Source organism: Ambystoma mexicanum, chromosome 3q, assembly GCF_040938575.1.
Source record: "Ambystoma mexicanum isolate Mex_15411 chromosome 3q, UKY_AmexF1_1, whole genome shotgun sequence".
NCBI lineage: Eukaryota > Metazoa > Chordata > Amphibia > Caudata > Ambystomatidae > Ambystoma > Ambystoma mexicanum.
The window spans coordinates 454,474,683-454,493,066 of record NC_090926.1 but is presented as its reverse complement, the minus strand read 5'-3'; the positions used below and the strand labels follow the sequence as shown (position 1 = coordinate 454,493,066).

Genomic DNA, 18,384 nt, shown 5'->3' with positions numbered 1-18,384 from the left:
AAGCTGGCACACCAATATCCTAAATTATGGTTAAAGGCACTCCTGTACACTTTTGGATGAGTATTTTCAGAGAGAACTGTGGTTGACTACTTGCTGAAAACACAGGTACAGTCACAATGACCAAAGAGGTCTTCCCTGAGAGAGCATCTAATCCAATATCTACAGATGGGAGCAAGCTACGACCATCAAATAATAATAACACAGTCCTAGTGGTGTCTTGTCAAAATAAAAAGGGCCTATACTAATAAACCTTTTGCCAATCCTTACCTCTAAATACAACAACATGTGAAAATGGTATAAAATGCAAAAATAACAGTGTCCAAAATAATATGTCAGAATGGTAGAGCAATAAAGTTCCCATCCCCATGTTTTCAGCACAGGGTAAGGTAGAGCAGTCGGACTCTATAACACACTCTGGCTTCTCTTAGAATGAGGAGGCAGCCTCTAAGGCATGGCAGGACCTTCTAAGACAGTCTCTTAACAGCACAAATAGTCTCTCGCTCGAAGAAAGTCTTTGCAAGCAAAAAGATCTAACAGCTTAAAGGTCTCTTCCTTTCTCTTGTAGCACATATCGGATGGATCATCCACCCCGGTGTCTCCCTTAGCAGTGTTCAGACTCCCTTTGCTTTCGTAGACACAGTAGGCCCCCCCTCGTTCGTAATGTTCTTTGACTTGAGTAACTTCAATACTGTTTGTCACTGTTGCAGGCACCCCTCGACCGGGCGCAAGCCTATCTTTCATTCTCTTGGTTATTTCTTGGGATTGAAGACTTTCGATTGTGCTAGGGATTTTTCTTAAACCCTCACAGGGCCACTTTGATCTTTCTACCCAATTTCAAAAGTTCTGTTTGCAGTATACATTCATGGCAGAGATCTTTCGACTGGGCACCCACATGGTGCTGGACTACTCTGCTATCATGTAGAAAAGGGGATTTTTCTTCCTGTCTTCCCTAATGTTCCACTTGTATCTGGATTACCTCACTCGCGGTTTCACCAATCATTCATCAGTGACACCCTCGCTACTGGCAACCTTTGTTCAACACAGCTCGGCCTTGCACAATCTCTCAACTCACCTGCTGCCTCGAGATACCGCTCCCTCGCCATGCCACTGCCTCTCTCTCGCTCTGAATCGGCATCTTAGCTTCATGTTCTTCTCCGGGCTCTCAAGACATCTTTTTATGCACTGTGGCTTTCCGGGGTCCTCTCCGTGTTCCCACCCTCTTCCCAAAAGTTCTTAGGGTTCTCCCTCCTTAATGATTTACTCAAAGGTCTCCCTCAGCAGTGCTCAGACCCCTCTCAGTTTTCACAAAGAACCAGTTTTGGACTTCCAGTCCCAGAATGCATTATGGTGTATATTTCTCCCACTTTAAAGCTCCCCGAAACGGCATCCCATGACTTTGGGAGCTGCAGGATATTCAATGGGGATGTGTATTAAGGTCAGAGTCTCACTGCCTGCCCTTCAGAGACCTGGTCTTGCCCTGCTTCGCCCAGGGGAGGAACTCTGGTGTGGCACTGCCAGGAGACCCCAGCGGTTGTTTTCCCTGATGGTTTCGCCTTTTCCTTACAGAAAGGTTCTGGGGTATGATGGGACTCTGTTTACAATATCCCATGACAACTGAGGGGATGTCAGGTAGGGGTGTATCAGAACAGGAGGAATACCATGTCTCGCCCAACGGCGTGTCTCCCATAGTCCCCAAGGACCCCCTACCCAGGTGATCTTCCCTCGCTCGTCCGCTCCCAGGGTTGGGATTCAAGAGAGATGGCCCTCCCCTGGCCACCTGAACAAAGGATCCCCGGGAATAACCTGGGAGAAACACCTCAGGTTTATCACAGTACTATTTGTATGGTGAATAAAGGCCCTTTGTCTGGACACTGTCGAGAAAGTGAAGTTTAGCACTTCATAGCATCTAAAAGCTAAAAAAAAAAGGTGGCAGGGTTGGCTTCTTGATCAATAAAATCACCATACCCGTTCACATTCCCCATTAAGCTGTTACACCCGATACATTCAAAATCATTGCACCTGAATCCTTGCATCAAACCCTCTTACTACCCTCGTTCTCTACTAGCCCGCTGACACCTTCTTTTGTTTCATGACCTTGATACCTTATTGGTATAAATTCCTGCCAACGCCTTTGCCACAATCCTGGGAGACTTAAGCTTAGCATATATAACTAAACTTCAGTGATGCTCCACTATCTCTGATCATTCTCTGGTCTCTCTCCATGATAAACCAACACACAGCCAAAATGTGCTGGGCCTCATAGGCATTTCTTCCAGATACAGTTTCCTCCAAGGAATTGTTTACTCCTTTCACTCCACTAGACTCTGCCAAGTCCACTTACTTTACCAACCTCATATTGTCTCTCTTCCTCCATCCTCCAAAGATATCTGTGACCAGCCAATCTGCACCTGCCCACACTGAATCCTGCTATTGTCCCACCTCCCTCTCATCTGCTGACTTAACTTGTTATGTGTCCAAAAGAATCTGAAAACTACAAGACGCCCTCACTACCCTCCTTCCTCTTTCACCTATTCCTCACTTTTCTTCACCAACACTCAACCTTATCCTCTTTTCTGTTCCTGACTTGCCCCCCCCTAACTAATTCCCCCCAGTCACAACCCTGACTGAACTGGTGCCCATTCTTTTATCAATTCAGTCTGTCCTCTTATCTACCTCTGTAGTTCAGAAAGTCATATTTTGCACTCTTTATTATCCCCTATCTTTTACCTGCTCCTGTCTGCTGGAATGTTCCCGTTATGTTTCAAGCTGGCTACTGTCATACCCATCCTAAAAAAGCCCTCTGCTGCCCCAACGACCCAGCCAACTATCACCTGTCTCTTGTATCACTTTCTACGTAGAAATGTTGGAATGTGTGATATCCAATTGCATTACCACCAAGCCATGTGATGACAAACATGGTGACCCACTCCAGTTTGGGTTCCAGAGCAGACATGCCACCCATATGGCTATTACCCATGCCCCCCACCCCCAACTGATCCTCGCTGATGTTCCTCCTCTACTTTTATTTCCCTAGCACTTTACTGCCCTTAACACTGTTGGCCATCTGTCTCTCCTCTTTACTCTCTCTTGTAATCTTGGCTTTAACAAGAAGGTCATCATGTGTAACACCTCCTACCTGACTGACAACCCTCAACCCTTTTTCCATCTCATCAACACTGGCCTCTCCACCACTAACCAACTCCCAATAGGGATTCCAAAGTATTTGTCCTTGGCCTTCTCCTGTTCAAACAATACACATCCTCACTCAGCAAAACCATCTCAACCGTTACCTTCTGCTATCATCTCTTTGCCAATGAGCTTGAATATTGTTCTCCATCCCCCACCTCCACCCCAGAACCTTTACCGCACATTATTGGCTGTCTCTCTACCATTGGTTACAGGATTACATACAGTGACTAATGCTCAACACCTCTGAACAGATGTGATAATTCGCCCTGTCCCTAACACCAATCCACATCTACCCTTCTCATTTTGCCGTCTGATCATCTCACCCAGTCAACCGGGGCTCAAATCCCAGGGATACTCTTTGGCATCAATATCAATCCATCAATTTAGCATTCTAGGCGCCATTAAGATCTGTCCATCTTTCACTTCACAGTGAACTAAAATGTAATCTCATTATAGTTTTCAGCCAACTATACTACATCATGAGCCTTCTTCTTGGTCTCAAATGCTATCCATTTGTCCCTTTTGACAAAGTTCTTAACTTTCCCACCTGCATCCTCTTGAACCTTCCTAAATCTTCACCAACCTATGTTCTCCATATCAATCCCTGTACAATTACTGCCTTTAAACATGCCTTGTCTTTAAATGCATACACAAACTTGCCTCACGCTACCTGGCTGACTGTATCTCTCACTAGTCGCCATCAATTCCCCTCAGATACCAAGCCCTTCTTTCTGTTACTAATTAATCCCCTCATCTGTGTGACTTCCCGCCTTCTCCCACTCGTATACCCTCTACCCCGAAAATCAATTCCTCTCTCTTTGATGCAACCCCTCACACATGCATTGTTCCCATCCACCCCAAATGACCCACTGCCCTACTGACACTATTTAAATAATGTTAATACTGTTCTCCAGCATGGGGTCTAGCACGGATTCAGATTCTCATCAATATTCCCCGTCGTCAGGCTGGGAATCCTCCATAAAAAGAAAAGCAGTTTTGCTTTAGCCTGAATGCATTTCTCCTCTATAACCAATCACTGTCCTTTGGGTCATACCTCTCCCATCCAATGACGGTCTGACGGTCATACGACCCACATCCAATGACATTCATCTCCCTTAGCTCCACCCATGGCGGCCATCTTCAGATTTGTACTGCACGTTTCCGTGTTGGGAGTCCTCTCATCTTGCTCTTTTGAGTTTTTTGCTATTTCAAGTTTTTTTGGATAAGGTTTAGGGTTTTTCCGTTTTTTTCTCCATTGCCAACCGTCGTTTGACTACCGGCAGCAGGGACCCGTTGTCGGCAAAGACTCGATTTCAGCGCAGATCTTCTCTTCTAGTTTTCGGAAGGCCCAGATTTGGGCCTGCTTTGCACCTTGATGCCGGAGGAAAACTGAGTCTTTTCAAGCTCTGCGCGAAGTGTGAAATACGGAGTGTCTACACCGAGGATTAGCACCTCAAGTGCTTATATTGCCTGCATCCAGACCATGACAATGAAGGATGCAAGATTTGTGGCGGATTGTGTTTAGGAGAAGCAACTCACTACAGCTATTGTTGAGAAGGTTGAAGGAGTGAGATACTCTTTTAACCCACCCATTGCATCTATATGCTATGTTGTAATATGAACTAGCCCCCATTTGCCTTCCGCTGGACTTGCTTCTGAATAGTGAACCAGGTGCTCTTAGAAAACTCATTATTTTAGGATATTAAGAGTTGTGTACTCTGGGGCATTAGGGATCTTAAGAAGAACTGCCTTTGGTCTTCCCCCATATCTCCCTGTAGCTCACAGACCAACTATATCTCACAACTGACAATTTCAGTTTTGCCTATACTGCAACCATTGCTGATAGTGATACACGCACATATACAGAAAAGTAATCGAAAGCTACAACTCTCGAAATAATTTGAATGCTAAAAGGGACAGTGGGTAAATAAACTAGTGAAAGAAAAGTTCCTTTTGTAATACACAATATATTTTAAGAATTAATGCAATAAGCAACTATTGTTGAAACATATCAAACATATTTTGTGAACACAAACATTTTATAGATGGTACTTTAAAAAATAAAGAGAGAGAACATACCAAACAACACGACCAAAATAGATATTCTAATAAATCTCCAACAAATAGTATTTAAGTGCTTAGAAGTTTCAGGTTTGCGTTGAGGGCCATTTAGTTTCAAGCCAAGCCTTCGTCAGGACGCCCAGGATTATGGCTATTAACTCTAATGTAGCTGAAGTTTGAATTGTTCCCACTGTGCAGAAAGACATTGCATGTTAAGTGAAAGAAAAGTGTGTACAATATTTGAGTTGCAAGGGAACATTTGTAGACAAGCCTATTAAAAGTTGATATTACATCTTTACCAACTGAAGGATGCTTTGTGTTGACACAAATACCATATTGAAGGAACTATAGAGAGAGTTGTAATCACGACCCATCTGTGGGGGAACAAAATAGTACTCTTTTGCAATAAAGGAGCAACTCTAGTCCAAGGTACAACAAATATGCACATGGTAAGCTTAATGCGCTTTGTATTAAGAGCGAAAGCTTGCATGTTATGTTATGTTATGTTATGTTACTTGGCATTTATATAGCGCCTTATGTATCATTGGTATGACCTCAAAGCGCTGGTAGGTTGAAAGCCCTCGGGAACCGCAGTTCAAGTCCGTAGAGTCAGTAGAGGGGGAGAGTGTTGTATGGTGCATGGGTAGTATATCTGTGTTCTAGTTGAATGATGGTGTATAGGAGAGAGTAAGCGTAGTAGTGTGATATGGTGGATATCAGTAAAGCGCCTTTGACGAAGCACGAGAGCAGGACAGAGGGCGTACATAGCAGCATGCATACATAAAGCGACAGGATGGATAGGATAAACATGTGATACAGATAACATCGGGATACAGGAACATAGCATATACATAGCATAAATAGCGGTAAAGAGATATATCCGCTCCATCCGTTCCTTTCTTTCCATCCTTTTCCCTTCTTTTTCCATCTTTTTTCATTCACTCCATCCATTCCATCCACACTATCCTTTATCCACTATATTCTTTTCATCTACTCCAATCCATTTAATTCATCCGTTGCATCTACTTTCCTTTATGTCTGTTTCATCCACTTCATACGTTTCATCCACCTCATCTGTTCCATCCACTCATCTGATCCATCCACTCTAAGCGTTCCATCCATTCTGTCCGTTACATCCATTCTATCCGTTCCATCCACTCTATCCTTTCCATCCACTCTATCCTTTCCATCCACTCTATCGGTTCTATCCACTCTATCCACTCTATCCGTTCTATCCACTCTATCCACTCTATCCGTTCTTTCCACTCTATCGGATCCATCCACTTCATCCGTTCTATCCACTTCATCTGTTCCATCCATTCAATCTGTTCCATCCACTCCATACATTTCAATTGGAAGAGCAGTCCCGCCCATGCTCCCATCTAACCACATAAGGTGCTGATAATACGCAGATTTTCTGAAGCTGAAGGAGCTCCTGGGTCGGGTATGCAGGCGTCGCTGACGGTGAATATGCCCTAAAAGGCTTCCCCCAAATCGAGGACTGGGACTCTGTGGTGAGTTGCTGTCCTGCTCCGGCGGAGTGGTCCAATCCTGGCAGGTGCGGCGTGGCGCCGCGCAGACCTGGCGGTTCAGGCATTGCACCGCACCGACCTGGCGGTTGAGGCGTGGCACCTTGCAGAACTGGCGGGTGAGGCGTGGCACCTTGCAAACCTGGCAGGTGATGCGTGGCACCTTGCAGACCTGGCAGGTGAGGCGTGGCACCTTGCAGACCTGGCCGGTGCGGTGTGGCACCGTGCAGATCTGGCAGGTGCGGCACTGCACCATGCGCACCCGGCAGGTGGGGCGCTGCACCGTCCCCGTGCTGTCTCTAGTTGGAAGCGAAGTTCTGCGTTCACTGTATGGTGGTCGTTTTTCTGGTAAGCTTGTTACAGAAGCCGGACGTGCCAGCGAGTTTATAGGTGGTTTTCTCGGCGAGAATGCTAAATGGACCGGGTGGAGCTACGGTAAATATTTTTCAATATGAGAAGCAAGCGAGTTACAAGGACCAGAACTCGTGATGTGATACTCGGCTTTTTAATAGGAGTTGCTATCATCCAATCGCGAGTGGAACCTACGTGTCCTGGGAACTCCGTATCGCAATATCAAACTGTGTATGCAAAGCACACACCTGTTGTTGAAAGTGCCCGATCTGCGTTGGAGGAAAACCTTTGAAGGCGCGCTATTTACAGCCCCATCTTCGCACTTCATGCCAGCTGCTCTCTGGGCGCGGCCTGGGTAGGGCTGACCGCCGCTGTGCACAGACGCTGCCGACCGTGGTTATTAATGTTTCTCGGCATGCCATGAGGGCCTCGAAGAAGTTCCGCGTGTGGTGTACCCTTGTTTCCGCCATTTCCCTTCTTACTCAGATAAAGTTCTGTACTCGCCTGCACGTGCTCTATATGGGACTTGTTTTAGAATTCTGCTCTGGCCTGACAATGCTCCATCCAGTTCTGCGAGGTGGGATTCGGTTGTCCTGAAATCATTAAGTTCTGCCGGTGACTTAAAGCGTGCCTCGCCGTTGGCTGAGAAGTGCGAGGCTGCCCTCCAATCCCGGGCGAGTTTGAGATAGTTGTATGCACCTCCCCTGAGCCGGTGCCTCGTCCTACTCCCCTCCCAGCAGCAGCCAGGACCGTGGAGAGCAGCAGCATTAACAAAGCCGGGAGCTGCTCCCAACTCCTACTCCGCACAGCCCCGCTGGACCGGTTTGGCAGCTCTGGGACTGACAGCACAGTGTGGGACTACACAACAGATCACCAGCAGAAACGGCACGTTTGGGTCGTCCCTTCCTGCAAATGTTGCCCAGTGTCACCCGGCGGGCGCCAGGATGGCACATGCTGTGTTTTATCTGTCACTGGGGCTGGGTGGCCGGGCAGCTTCACTATTCAGTCCTGGAGGAGACAGACCCGGGAACAGCCGTGGGGAATGTGGCTCGGGATCTTGGCGTGGGAGACGCGTCTGAGCGCCGGCTGAGGCTGGGATCTCAGACAGGCAGGAGGTACTTTGTGCTGAGCACAGTGGACGGCGCCCTGCTGGTGAATGAAACTATAGACCGAGAAAGCCTGTGTGGCTCTAGCGCAAGCTGTGTGCTGTCCGAAGAAGTGCTCGCTGAGAACCCACTGCAGCTCTTCCGCCTAGAGGTGCAAGTTCTGGATCAAAACGACAATGCTCCCAACTTTCCCACTGCTTCTCGCCTTGTAAGGATTACTGAATTACTAACTACACCAGGCACGCGTTTTCCTCTGGAGAGTGCCCAAGACCCGGATGTGGGCGTCAACACTATCAAGGGATACAGACTAAACCCAACACCATACTTTTCATTGAGCTTAAAGCATCGTAAAGATGGCACCCTTCTGCCAGAACTGGTTCTAGATAAACTTCTAGATCGAGAAGAGCAAGCAGAACATCACTTGGTATTAACCGCATTTGATGGTGGCCAACCTGCCAAATCGGGGATTACCCGCATAACTGTAAGCGTTCTGGACGTCAACGACCATGCTCCTGCCTTTGAGCACTCTGTGTACAAGGTCGCTCTAACAGAAAACTGTCCAACAGACACTCTGCTTATCACACTCAGTGCTACTGACCATGATGATGGTCCCAATGGAGACGTGGAGTACGCTTTTGATGAACATAATTTAGAGTCAGCGCAAAACATGTTCAGCCTCAACCCGCTTTCTGGAGAGATTCGCACTCGAGGCACAGTAGATTTTGAAGACTCCAGCTTTTACGAACTGTATGTCAGAGCCAAGGATCACGGGTTGCCCGAACTGGAGGGGCGGTGTGTTGTTCACGTGACTATAGAGGACCTCAATGACAATGCCCCAGTTATTCTGCTAAATTCACTTGCACCATCGGTCCCAGAAAACACTCCAGTGGGCACTGCAGTGGGGATGTTCCAAGTCGCAGATCACGATTCAGGTCTCAATGGAGAAGTGCGTATAGAGCTCTCCCCAAATCTGCCATTCCAGATTGAGTCTTTCGAGAACCACTACTCTTTGGTCACATCCGACATTTTGGACAGGGAGCAGCATTCCCAATTTTCTCTTGAACTGACTGTAACAGATATGGGCACCCCAACATTGCACACACAGACCACTTTCTCCATCAACATCTCAGATGTGAATGACAACCCACCACGTTTCTCAAAGCTGGCCTACACTGCCCACATAGCCGAAAACAATGACCCAGGCGCTTGTATATGCACGCTCTCAGCCTCTGATCCGGATGAAGGAGACAATGCACTTCTCACTTATTCGATCACAGCAAGTTATACAGCAGCAGGCCTTCTAGTGCCTTCGTTTGTTTACATGAATCCCCTCAGTGGTGCTATTTATGTCCAGCGATCACTTGACTATGAATCCATCCAGGTGTTGCATATTTCTGTGATGGTGGAAGATGCTGGTTCCCCTAAACTCAACAGCAGTGCCACAGTCTATCTGTTTGTTGTGGACCAGAACGACAATGCCCCATCTGTCTTGTATCCAGTGACCTCGAAGGAGCTTGTTGCACTACAAAACATCCCGCAAGATGTCCCTCGGGGTTACTTGATCAGCAAAGTATCAGCTGTGGATCCCGATTCCGGTCACAACGCCTGGCTCTCGTACAGTCTTCTCCAGTCTACAGAGAGTTCTTTGTTTCGGATAGCTCCACATACAGGAGAAATCCAAACTACTCGCCAGTTTAAGGACACTGATGCCCCTGAGCAGAGCCTGGTCATCCTCATCAAAGACAATGGCCAACCAGCTTTGTCAACCACCGTTACTCTTCTTATCACCTTGGCCGATATCAAGTATGAGAGCATGCCTCGATCCCACGATTTTCTTGCACATGCGGATAAGTCTAAAGTGACCCAATACCTGATCATCTCTCTGGTGGTAATTAGTCTGGTTGCACTTGTTACATTTGGCATAATATTCGCCAAGTGCCTTAGGAAAGGAGACTACTTTGGCAGCTCCCTGTGTTGCCCAGCAAAGAAGCAGTCTGCGGTCTTTTCAATGCCATCCCAACGAAGTCTTCAGCTTGACAAAGACGGCACCTTGAAATATGTGGAGGTTTGTTTGGGTCCATCTGACCCTCTGAGCCAGCCCTACAGAACTCGTGTCCTTGTGGTTTCGGAGCGGGGGGATTCTGATATTCTGAGACCTCTGAACTTCCCTCAGCTCAAAGACACGGTGAATGGGTCCCACACTCTGTTGCCTGGCACACATGGACCAACGGAGTATGAGCAGGTATTTGTCCCACTGGTAATAATGCTGGGTACAGTGGCGTTCTAAAGGAATGCCAGTGTCCATTGCTTACCTGTTGCGTAAGCTATGCATGGGATTACAAATGTGTGCAGTAGTAGGCGATGTGTGCATATTCTGGTTTGGCCTGTAATAGGGTTCTCGTACATTACTGCTGCTGCAGTCTTTTAAAATTCAAAACAAGTACACACCCACTCGTTGAACAAAAAGCGTTGGCGCACTGGGTAACTTTGCACATATGTATTGCAGTTTGTTAGCAAACAGGCTTCATCTACCCAGAGGCGTGTGCCAACAATTGGATGCATCAGAGCCTAACAGCTTGTACTTCAGCAGCAATGAATTGTTTATATGACAACTAAGAAAAAGCATCCAGTTGTGTGTAATTTGAAGTGCAATTGCAATGCTATGTTTCCTGATCAACACACTCAGGACTTGATTTACAAAAATATGTTTTCAATGGGACTTTCCCATGTTAAGACGTTTTTGTAAATCGGACCGTATATCTATTTAACGCGCATTTTCCTCAGCGATATTAACATGCCTCATTTAGTAGCGCTTAAAGGGAAAGAGGCTGCCAAGCGAAAGGTGGAGCGAAGATTCCAAGCCTTTGATATGCAGCATCCACGCCTGAGAACCATCCCCCTGGCACGCGGCTGCTGCATTGCATTTCAAAGGCTGCCCCCGATTGAAGCAACCCCTTCTGCTGTATGGCGCTGATTGCAGCCTGCGCCCGCTGTATGCTGGAACCTTGCAAGGCAGGCGCTAGTGCCGGTGTCTACTCCTAGGAGAGCAAAAAGCGATTGGCTGAAAGAGAAAGCTTCGGCAACCAATGACTTGCTGCTGGCGATCAGCAAAATATGTCCCTCCTCCTTCTCCCCCTCTGTTGCCAGCCAGAGACACCTCAGCATCTGCCTGCGCGAAAAATCCCACACAGCCCACCGTCTGATATTGTTTCCCTTTCCATTCACAGCCCCGCAGCCCGGATCTGCTGTAATTGGACGTATTTTCATGTGTGTTCTCCCATCCGTCTGCGGTGGCCCAGGGATTGCAGCATGATTTCAGAGCCGGGGACACGGGCTGCCGTGATGGCTGCAGCACTGCGTCTGCTTCCCTTCTGCGCGCTTTACGGCTTTTGCGATGCACAGATGCACTACTCCATCCCCGAGGAGCTGAAGCGTGGAGCCTTCGTGGGGAACATTGCCAAGGACCTGGGCACAGATGTGGCCAAGCTGACGGCTGCACACCTGCAGGTGCTCTCTGACTCCGACTCCCAGTACTTCTCGGTCAATGTGAACACTGGCGTGATCACAGTCAATGACAGGATTGACAGAGAGCAGCTCTGTGGGCAGAGCCCCCACTGCCTGCTGAACCTGAAGCTGGCCATTGAGAACCCGGTGGAGGTGTACAGCATCGAAGTGGAGATCTTGGATGTGAACGACAACCCGCCCAGGTTCCAGAGCAGCGACTTTACTCTGAACGTGAACGAGCTGGCCTCACCTGGTGTGCGCTTCCAGGTCCAGAACGCCCAGGATCCAGATACAGGCTCTAATTCCTTACAGACTTACCATCTGAGCCCCAACGAGAACTTCTCACTCAAGGTCAAGACGCGGGCAGATGGCAACAAATTCCCAGAGCTGGTGCTTGAGAGGGCCCTGGACAGGGAGCAGAGGGCCGTCCACCATCTTGTGTTGAGTGCTGAAGATGGAGGCTTTGCTCGTAGATCCAGCACCTTGAACATCACTGTAAATGTTTTAGATTTCAATGACAATCACCCTGTCTTTGACAAACCCTCATACACAGCCCGTTTAGTAGAGAATGCTTCCAAAGGTGTCCTCGTCATTACACTGAATGCTACTGACTCGGATGAGGGTTCGAATGGTGAAGTAGAATACTCCTTTGGTAGCCACAACTCAGATGATTTACTAAGTATCTTTACCATCAATAGTCAAAGCGGAGAAATCAGAGTTGCAAGAGATCTCGATTTTGAAGACGTGAGCCTATATGAGATTGATATTGAAGCTAAGGATAAGGGTTCCCCTCCGATGGAGGAGCATTGTACCGTCTTGGTTGAGATTGTGGATGTAAATGACAACAGGCCGGAGATAACTCTTGCCTCTTTTGCTATGTCCATAGCTGAAGACTCTCCTCCTGGAACTGTGGTAGCAGTGATATATATCAAAGACAGAGACTCTGGCCAAAATGGAAAGGTCCGGTGCTATTTATCAAGCAACCTTCCTTTTATGCTCAGAAAGGATTCTGATCACCAGTATTCTCTGATCACTAAAAACCAGTTGGACCGTGAAAGCATTCCCCAGTATAATTTCACCATCACTGCCACAGACCTTGGGAATCCGCCCCTCTCAGTAGAGAAACAGCTCTCGGTTGTGGTGTCTGATGTTAATGACAACCCTCCACAGTTCATTCGGCCCTCGTATGAGGTGTTCCTGAAGGAGAACAACAAGGTGGGGGAACTTCTGTGCACAGTGTCTGCACTTGACCCAGACCTAGGCCAGAATGCCCTCCTTTCATATTCGATATTACGAGGGCCCGGTGACAACTCTGATACTACGGCCTTCCCAGTGTATATCAACTCGATGAATGGACTAGTCTACGCAGAGCTTCCTTTTGACTATGAGAAGATAAGCTACTTCCGGTTCAAAGTTGAAGTGACAGATGCCGGGTCGCCGCCGCTCACTCGTAGAACCACTGTACATGTATTCATCTTGGATCTAAATGACAATGTCCCTATAATTTTGTCACCTGCTGTGGGTAAGGATTCAGATATACGTTGCCGAATCCCACGCTCAATTGGAGCAAAGAAGTTAGTGACCAAAATAACTGCGGTTGACCCAGATGCTGGTCGGAATGCATGGGTGTCCTACCATCTGCTCCAGTCTACAGATCCCAAACTATTCAGCGTGAGTTTGAGAACTGGAGAGATCCGGACAACGCGTGCTCTCCATGACCAAGATGCCCCCATCCAAGAGCTCATTGTAATGATTAAAGACTCTGGGGAACCCTCTCTATCGACCTCTGTAACTGTTCTCATAGCAATAGAAGACAATGGCCTGGAGGTCTTCCAGGGATTGTATGACACGCCACCCCAGAAAGAGAAATTCCCCAGTTTAACAGTGTATCTGATCATTTCATTGGCTATCATATCGGTCATTGCTTTCATTGGATTAGTGAGTCTTGGAATCGGGTGCTCTGGGAATAGAAAAGCAGGTAATTGTAGCAATTGCTGCTTGAAACGGCAGAGGAAGCCAATTAACCAAGCCACACCCTTCATAGAGCATGTCCAGCTGCACCACAGTTTGGGCCATGCTGTAATCGGGGTGCAAGTGAGCTCTACTGGGAATGTCCCTTCCGCCCCTTGCAGGTCCTGCATCTCACCAGTCTCAGACATCAGCGAGTTCATGTTCATGAAATCCTCCACGGGCCCCTCCAGCTGCCCCCCTAGCTCACAGCTCCCTGAACCCAGCTGCTCCAGTGCACCCAATGAGGCGAGTGCCTTAAACTTAGAAACAAAGGGCATGCTCCCTGCAGCCCAGGCACAGTCAGGGTTTTAGGGCAGGAACTCAACCTCGTTTGTTCATTCATTCATGCATATTCGCTCATAGCTGCCTGAAACGGGTGAGAGTAACTGTGTGTTTCAAACAGTGAAAATGAATGTCATGGCGCCATCTGCCATTTTGTCCGATATTGAAAGTAAGCATAACTCATGAGTTTTTGAAGCGGTCATATAGGTGTATATTCGTCCATGCAATGGATCTGCTCGTGTTAAGTGTTTGGCTGTTGCTTGATGTGCATTTCGGCGTAGTTGGCATGCATCTCTACCTAAGGATCCAAACGGAAATTGGTTTCAGTTTGTCCACCAAACACACTACACAGGCTGGATGAACATGGATGAACATGTAAACTCACGTTCTCCTCCAGAATGTATTGCCAGGTTTTGTGATAATTTAATAAAAGTCAGGCCAGCATTAATGTTGCTGTGCATACTGATTAGTCTGTATTTTTGTACCTTTTTCTTATTGGCTGATCTTATATATTGCTGCTTGTGCAGGGGCTGCTGGGTAACGTTTCCTAGTAGGTGATTTATAGTAGATCGTTATGTGGAGCTCGTTGTAACGCAGACGTCCTAAATATGCCTTATTATATATTGCGCATTAGTCTCTGACGTTTATTGAATGTAAATGGATGGGTCCTGAAACTAAATGTCCAAGATATCGTTGAATATTGTAGGGTATTGTAAGTGAGAAAGGGTGGTCTTGTGTTAAAAAGTCGTTCTGAATATGCTGACTAAATCTGCAAGTGAATTAAGCATGAGGCTTGTGTTCTTTTCAGCGCTTGGAAGGGCCACCTCCTTTGGCTTGGAAATGGCACGTCTCTCAGCCAATCAGCTACTGTGATGTGAGGACAGTCGCACATTGACTGTTGCCCCTTATGGAGTGTATGCTTACCTGCTATTGATATCTGCAGGATGTGTATTCACTCAGTCGTATTCGGAGATGGGTGGTGTGAAAGGGGAGATGGCAAGGGCTGATGGCTGAGATTGTGGTAAGGAGGAGTCTGAGCCGGTGAATGTGGCAGGGAATATTGCCCCGGATCTAGGAATAGACACGGTAACTGTGTCTCGGCGAAGGTCTAGGAACAGGTCTGTCTCTGCGTATTTCAAAATGAAAGCAGAAAATGGAGATGGTAGCGAGTACAAGTGGCTATAGCTCTTGCCTGGGCTGCCCCTGGTAGATTTGATGGAACTCTCTGCTGTTTTGTCTGGTCACTGAAATATACGGATAGCAAGTTAACTCTCAGAGATATTTTGGGATTACTCTGTTATTCTTCAATTTGAAAAACAATAATTAAAATACACCTGGTGTACGAGTCTCACTCGGGGGTCAAAGTTGGGATTTGTTCACCAGGAGCAAAAAGCAGGAACTACTTGTGTCGAACCAGGAGATAGTATGTAGCGTACAGCAAATCTAACGGTACAAGATGCAAACTCTAGCTTTTTGTCAATTTTATATTATTCAATATGCTCTAAATGCCCCTTAGGCGAGTTCTTTATTCTCCTCGATATACATTCCCAAACATAAACACTTACTATCACATAGCTAGGTTTGTATGGCACCACTTGCCACAGGAGTCAAAAGTAGCTCCTGGTAGTTGGTTTCAAACTAACAAGCCTCCCCTTGGCTATAACCAGGAGTGAAATAGCTCATACCTCCCAGCTTCTGGCAATTTCAAACCCTGCTCGCTTAAGGTGTGGAAACACACTCTCTGAGTTTCAAGCCTGAGTTGCCCTTGAGTGAAGTGCCCTGAACATGGCAGACTTTCTTTGGGACATTCCCTAGATTGCCTAGAATTTGTTTTGGAACTTCCCTAATCTAGAGGAGCAGATGACATACAGTTTAGTAGGAGCTGTCCTTCAGGGAGCAATGAGGCACTTTGCATGCTAGATTAGAACCCTCCACGTCGGAGCTCTTCCAAACACCTACATCATTGCACCCTGGTTTGAGTGGCATCTCCCCCGTTGGGTCAGTATATTTGACAAGGCCTCTTCCAATGCTCTTCTGATCCAAGTAAAAGTGACAGCAGAGATTGCAATGGATGAAACTGAACCTTATCCTGAGCCCAAGCCAAGGAGGTAGTTTGAAATGCTGAATCCCAGACTTCATATTGGTGGGATTTAATGCAGATTGGTCTCAGTTTCTATGATTCTACTTTCAAGAAATAAGGACCATGGCTGGGTTCAGTGGCCAAGGAAGGAAGACAGTGTGCTCTACGGATGGGGATTGAAGATGACAATTAAAATGAACGAGACCTACTTGCCCATTAATTTCTGGCAAATCAGTTCCTCAAAAACACACCTGCTACGACCACAGAAAGATACTTCAGTGTCAATTACAGTGATTATGCTAAGAAAGGGGAAATGTATCAAGAAATATCGAATATGAGCAGTTTTAAGACCCACATGGTAAACACCAGTTCTGATTGCAGCAGCCATTTTGGAAAGTGCTCATCCCAGGAAAACGGAATGTTTTTGGTGGGACAACCCACGTGGAGACTCGGAAACTAGTTCTGCCATTAATCTCATGCCTCACGGTGTGTCACAGCTATGCCTCTAAAAAAAGGTCTACTAAGCCATCCTCTTCCCATTGCTTTCCTGGCTTCTGGTCGTAATGTGGGCCAAAATCGGACACAACCTTCATTCAAAACATCTCTGGCTATATCTGTATTTACATCACCCCACACAATGTGTGTCTTTTTCGTTGTTCTTGCATCACGTCACCACCTCAATATAGCCTCAACGCCTCCTCCACACCCCAACGGCCCACAACTCTGAGTCCCTTTGGACTGTGCCCGTGGGTACCTTGGTAATCAGGATGCGAACTCCCGCCTTATTTGCAATCTTCTCCATGCTCTGCATTCCTCACTATTCGCCAGGCTTCCCGTTCTGCAGAAACCGCCTGTGCAGACAATGAAATACCCGAAGGAGATTTGAATCTCTGCCAAGACCGCAGAGAGCCAGCGCTGTCCGCCTGCCGCGTCGTTCATGCCAGTAGCGGACACGTCTTTCGGGAAAGCCCGAAATATGCGGCTGTGCGTGAAAAATGCATGGACATATCTGATAATATTTGATTACATATCCACTTGCAGCGCGCTCGCCCGCGAGCAGTGTGTGGTGTATTGTGTCGATAAATACACATAACCACTGGAAACGTTTTAGCAGCTGCACAGACAGCTGTACAATACGTGGAATTCTCATGTACGACCTGAACACTGGACGCAGAATATACCCTCAAGTAAATGCATCGAGTCCACGAAGCTGTGGGCTCCTAAAACCATCACTGAGGCTCGGTTCTGTCCAGAATCTGATGCAAGGCCACCCCTCGACACCGAAAGACCCCGTCCAAGCAAAGGATCTGCTGACCGTTTGCTGGAAGACCGATCTGGTGCAGAGGGACGTCCAGCCTGAGCAGGTAAGTCACCCGTTAGTGCTTTGCATGTTGTATTGAAGCCATGTGCACATGCCGTGCTGTCTTTCCGCGGTACTTGTGAGCGTTAAATGTACTAAGAGATTTGGATTCTCCATGGCATTTCATATAAGTAAACGAACGCGGAGTAAAGGACCGCCGACGCGCTTAGATAGCGCAACGAGTTAAGTGCATGCTGCTGACGTTTGCATGAGACCTGCCGATCAGAAGTTCTAGTCCAAGCAGGGTGAATCCTCCTTTCATCTTTCCTAAATCGATAGGTTGAGCACCAGCTCCAAAATAGCGAAAACCCAAAGAGCATGCCAACGCTATTAGTCTTTACACTTGTGATTGTTATTAATAATATTGTGTCCGCTGTCAATTATTCCATAGGTAGGCCACTGGCAGTACCCCTGAGCAGTTGATCCGCACAGGCCCCTCCAGGGACCTGGTATCTTCGCAGAAAGAGGGCTCTGGGGTTTCGCCAGTGCCATAGATCAGAAATAAAGGGTTTCTCTTTTTGAGCTTCGGCCCTGTAACCAACATCTGGCACCTGTTCAAAATAATCCCTCACGAAAAACAACAAATCTCAGCGGATATCAGACTGTATTCAAAATCTCGACAAACTTTGGTAAAGTCATAAAGGTTTCTTTTAAACTTCTCGGATCTGGGTGGGTGAGGGTGTCTGCAGAAGGGATAACTCGGACGCATGCTATTCTCCCATCTGACATTTAACGGAGGCTAGTGGTAACATTTGCCCTTTACACGCCGGCGTTGCTATGGCCCCTGATTGCTTAAGGCTCATTAGTTTCTCTGTTTATTTTGTTTTAATCCGCACATTAACTGTCAGTTTTCTGTTTTTGTAATGGAACTGCTTGATAGCGTCCAATCACAGCCCCTATGAACGGGATACA

The 18,384-nt window shown here is 47.1% G+C and overlaps 2 protein-coding genes across 50 annotated transcripts in view; both read left to right on the top strand.

Annotated features, from left to right (window-relative positions):
• The window catches only part of LOC138582666 (protocadherin gamma-C3-like), a 1,158,828-nt gene that overhangs the window by 1,037,782 nt on the left and 102,662 nt on the right, over positions 1 to 18,384 (top strand). The window contains exon 1 of one of the 49 annotated variants that reach the window (XM_069654143.1): positions 7,955 to 10,478. The exons of 47 other annotated variants lie outside the window; for them this stretch is intronic. In XM_069654143.1, the coding sequence (XP_069510244.1) occupies positions 8,043 to 10,478 (2,436 nt within the window). In that variant the 5' untranslated portion in view covers positions 7,955 to 8,042. Of the gene's footprint in view, positions 1 to 7,954; positions 10,479 to 17,257; positions 17,477 to 18,384 lie in introns of those variants that run through there. One more of the 49 variants, XM_069654190.1, reaches the window with a different exon arrangement.
• LOC138582668 (protocadherin gamma-C5-like) lies at positions 11,336 to 14,062 on the top strand. Its single transcript, XM_069654191.1, has one exon. It carries the CDS (start codon positions 11,351 to 11,353, stop codon positions 14,060 to 14,062), a length of 2,712 nt encoding a protein of 903 aa, XP_069510292.1. The 5' UTR covers positions 11,336 to 11,350.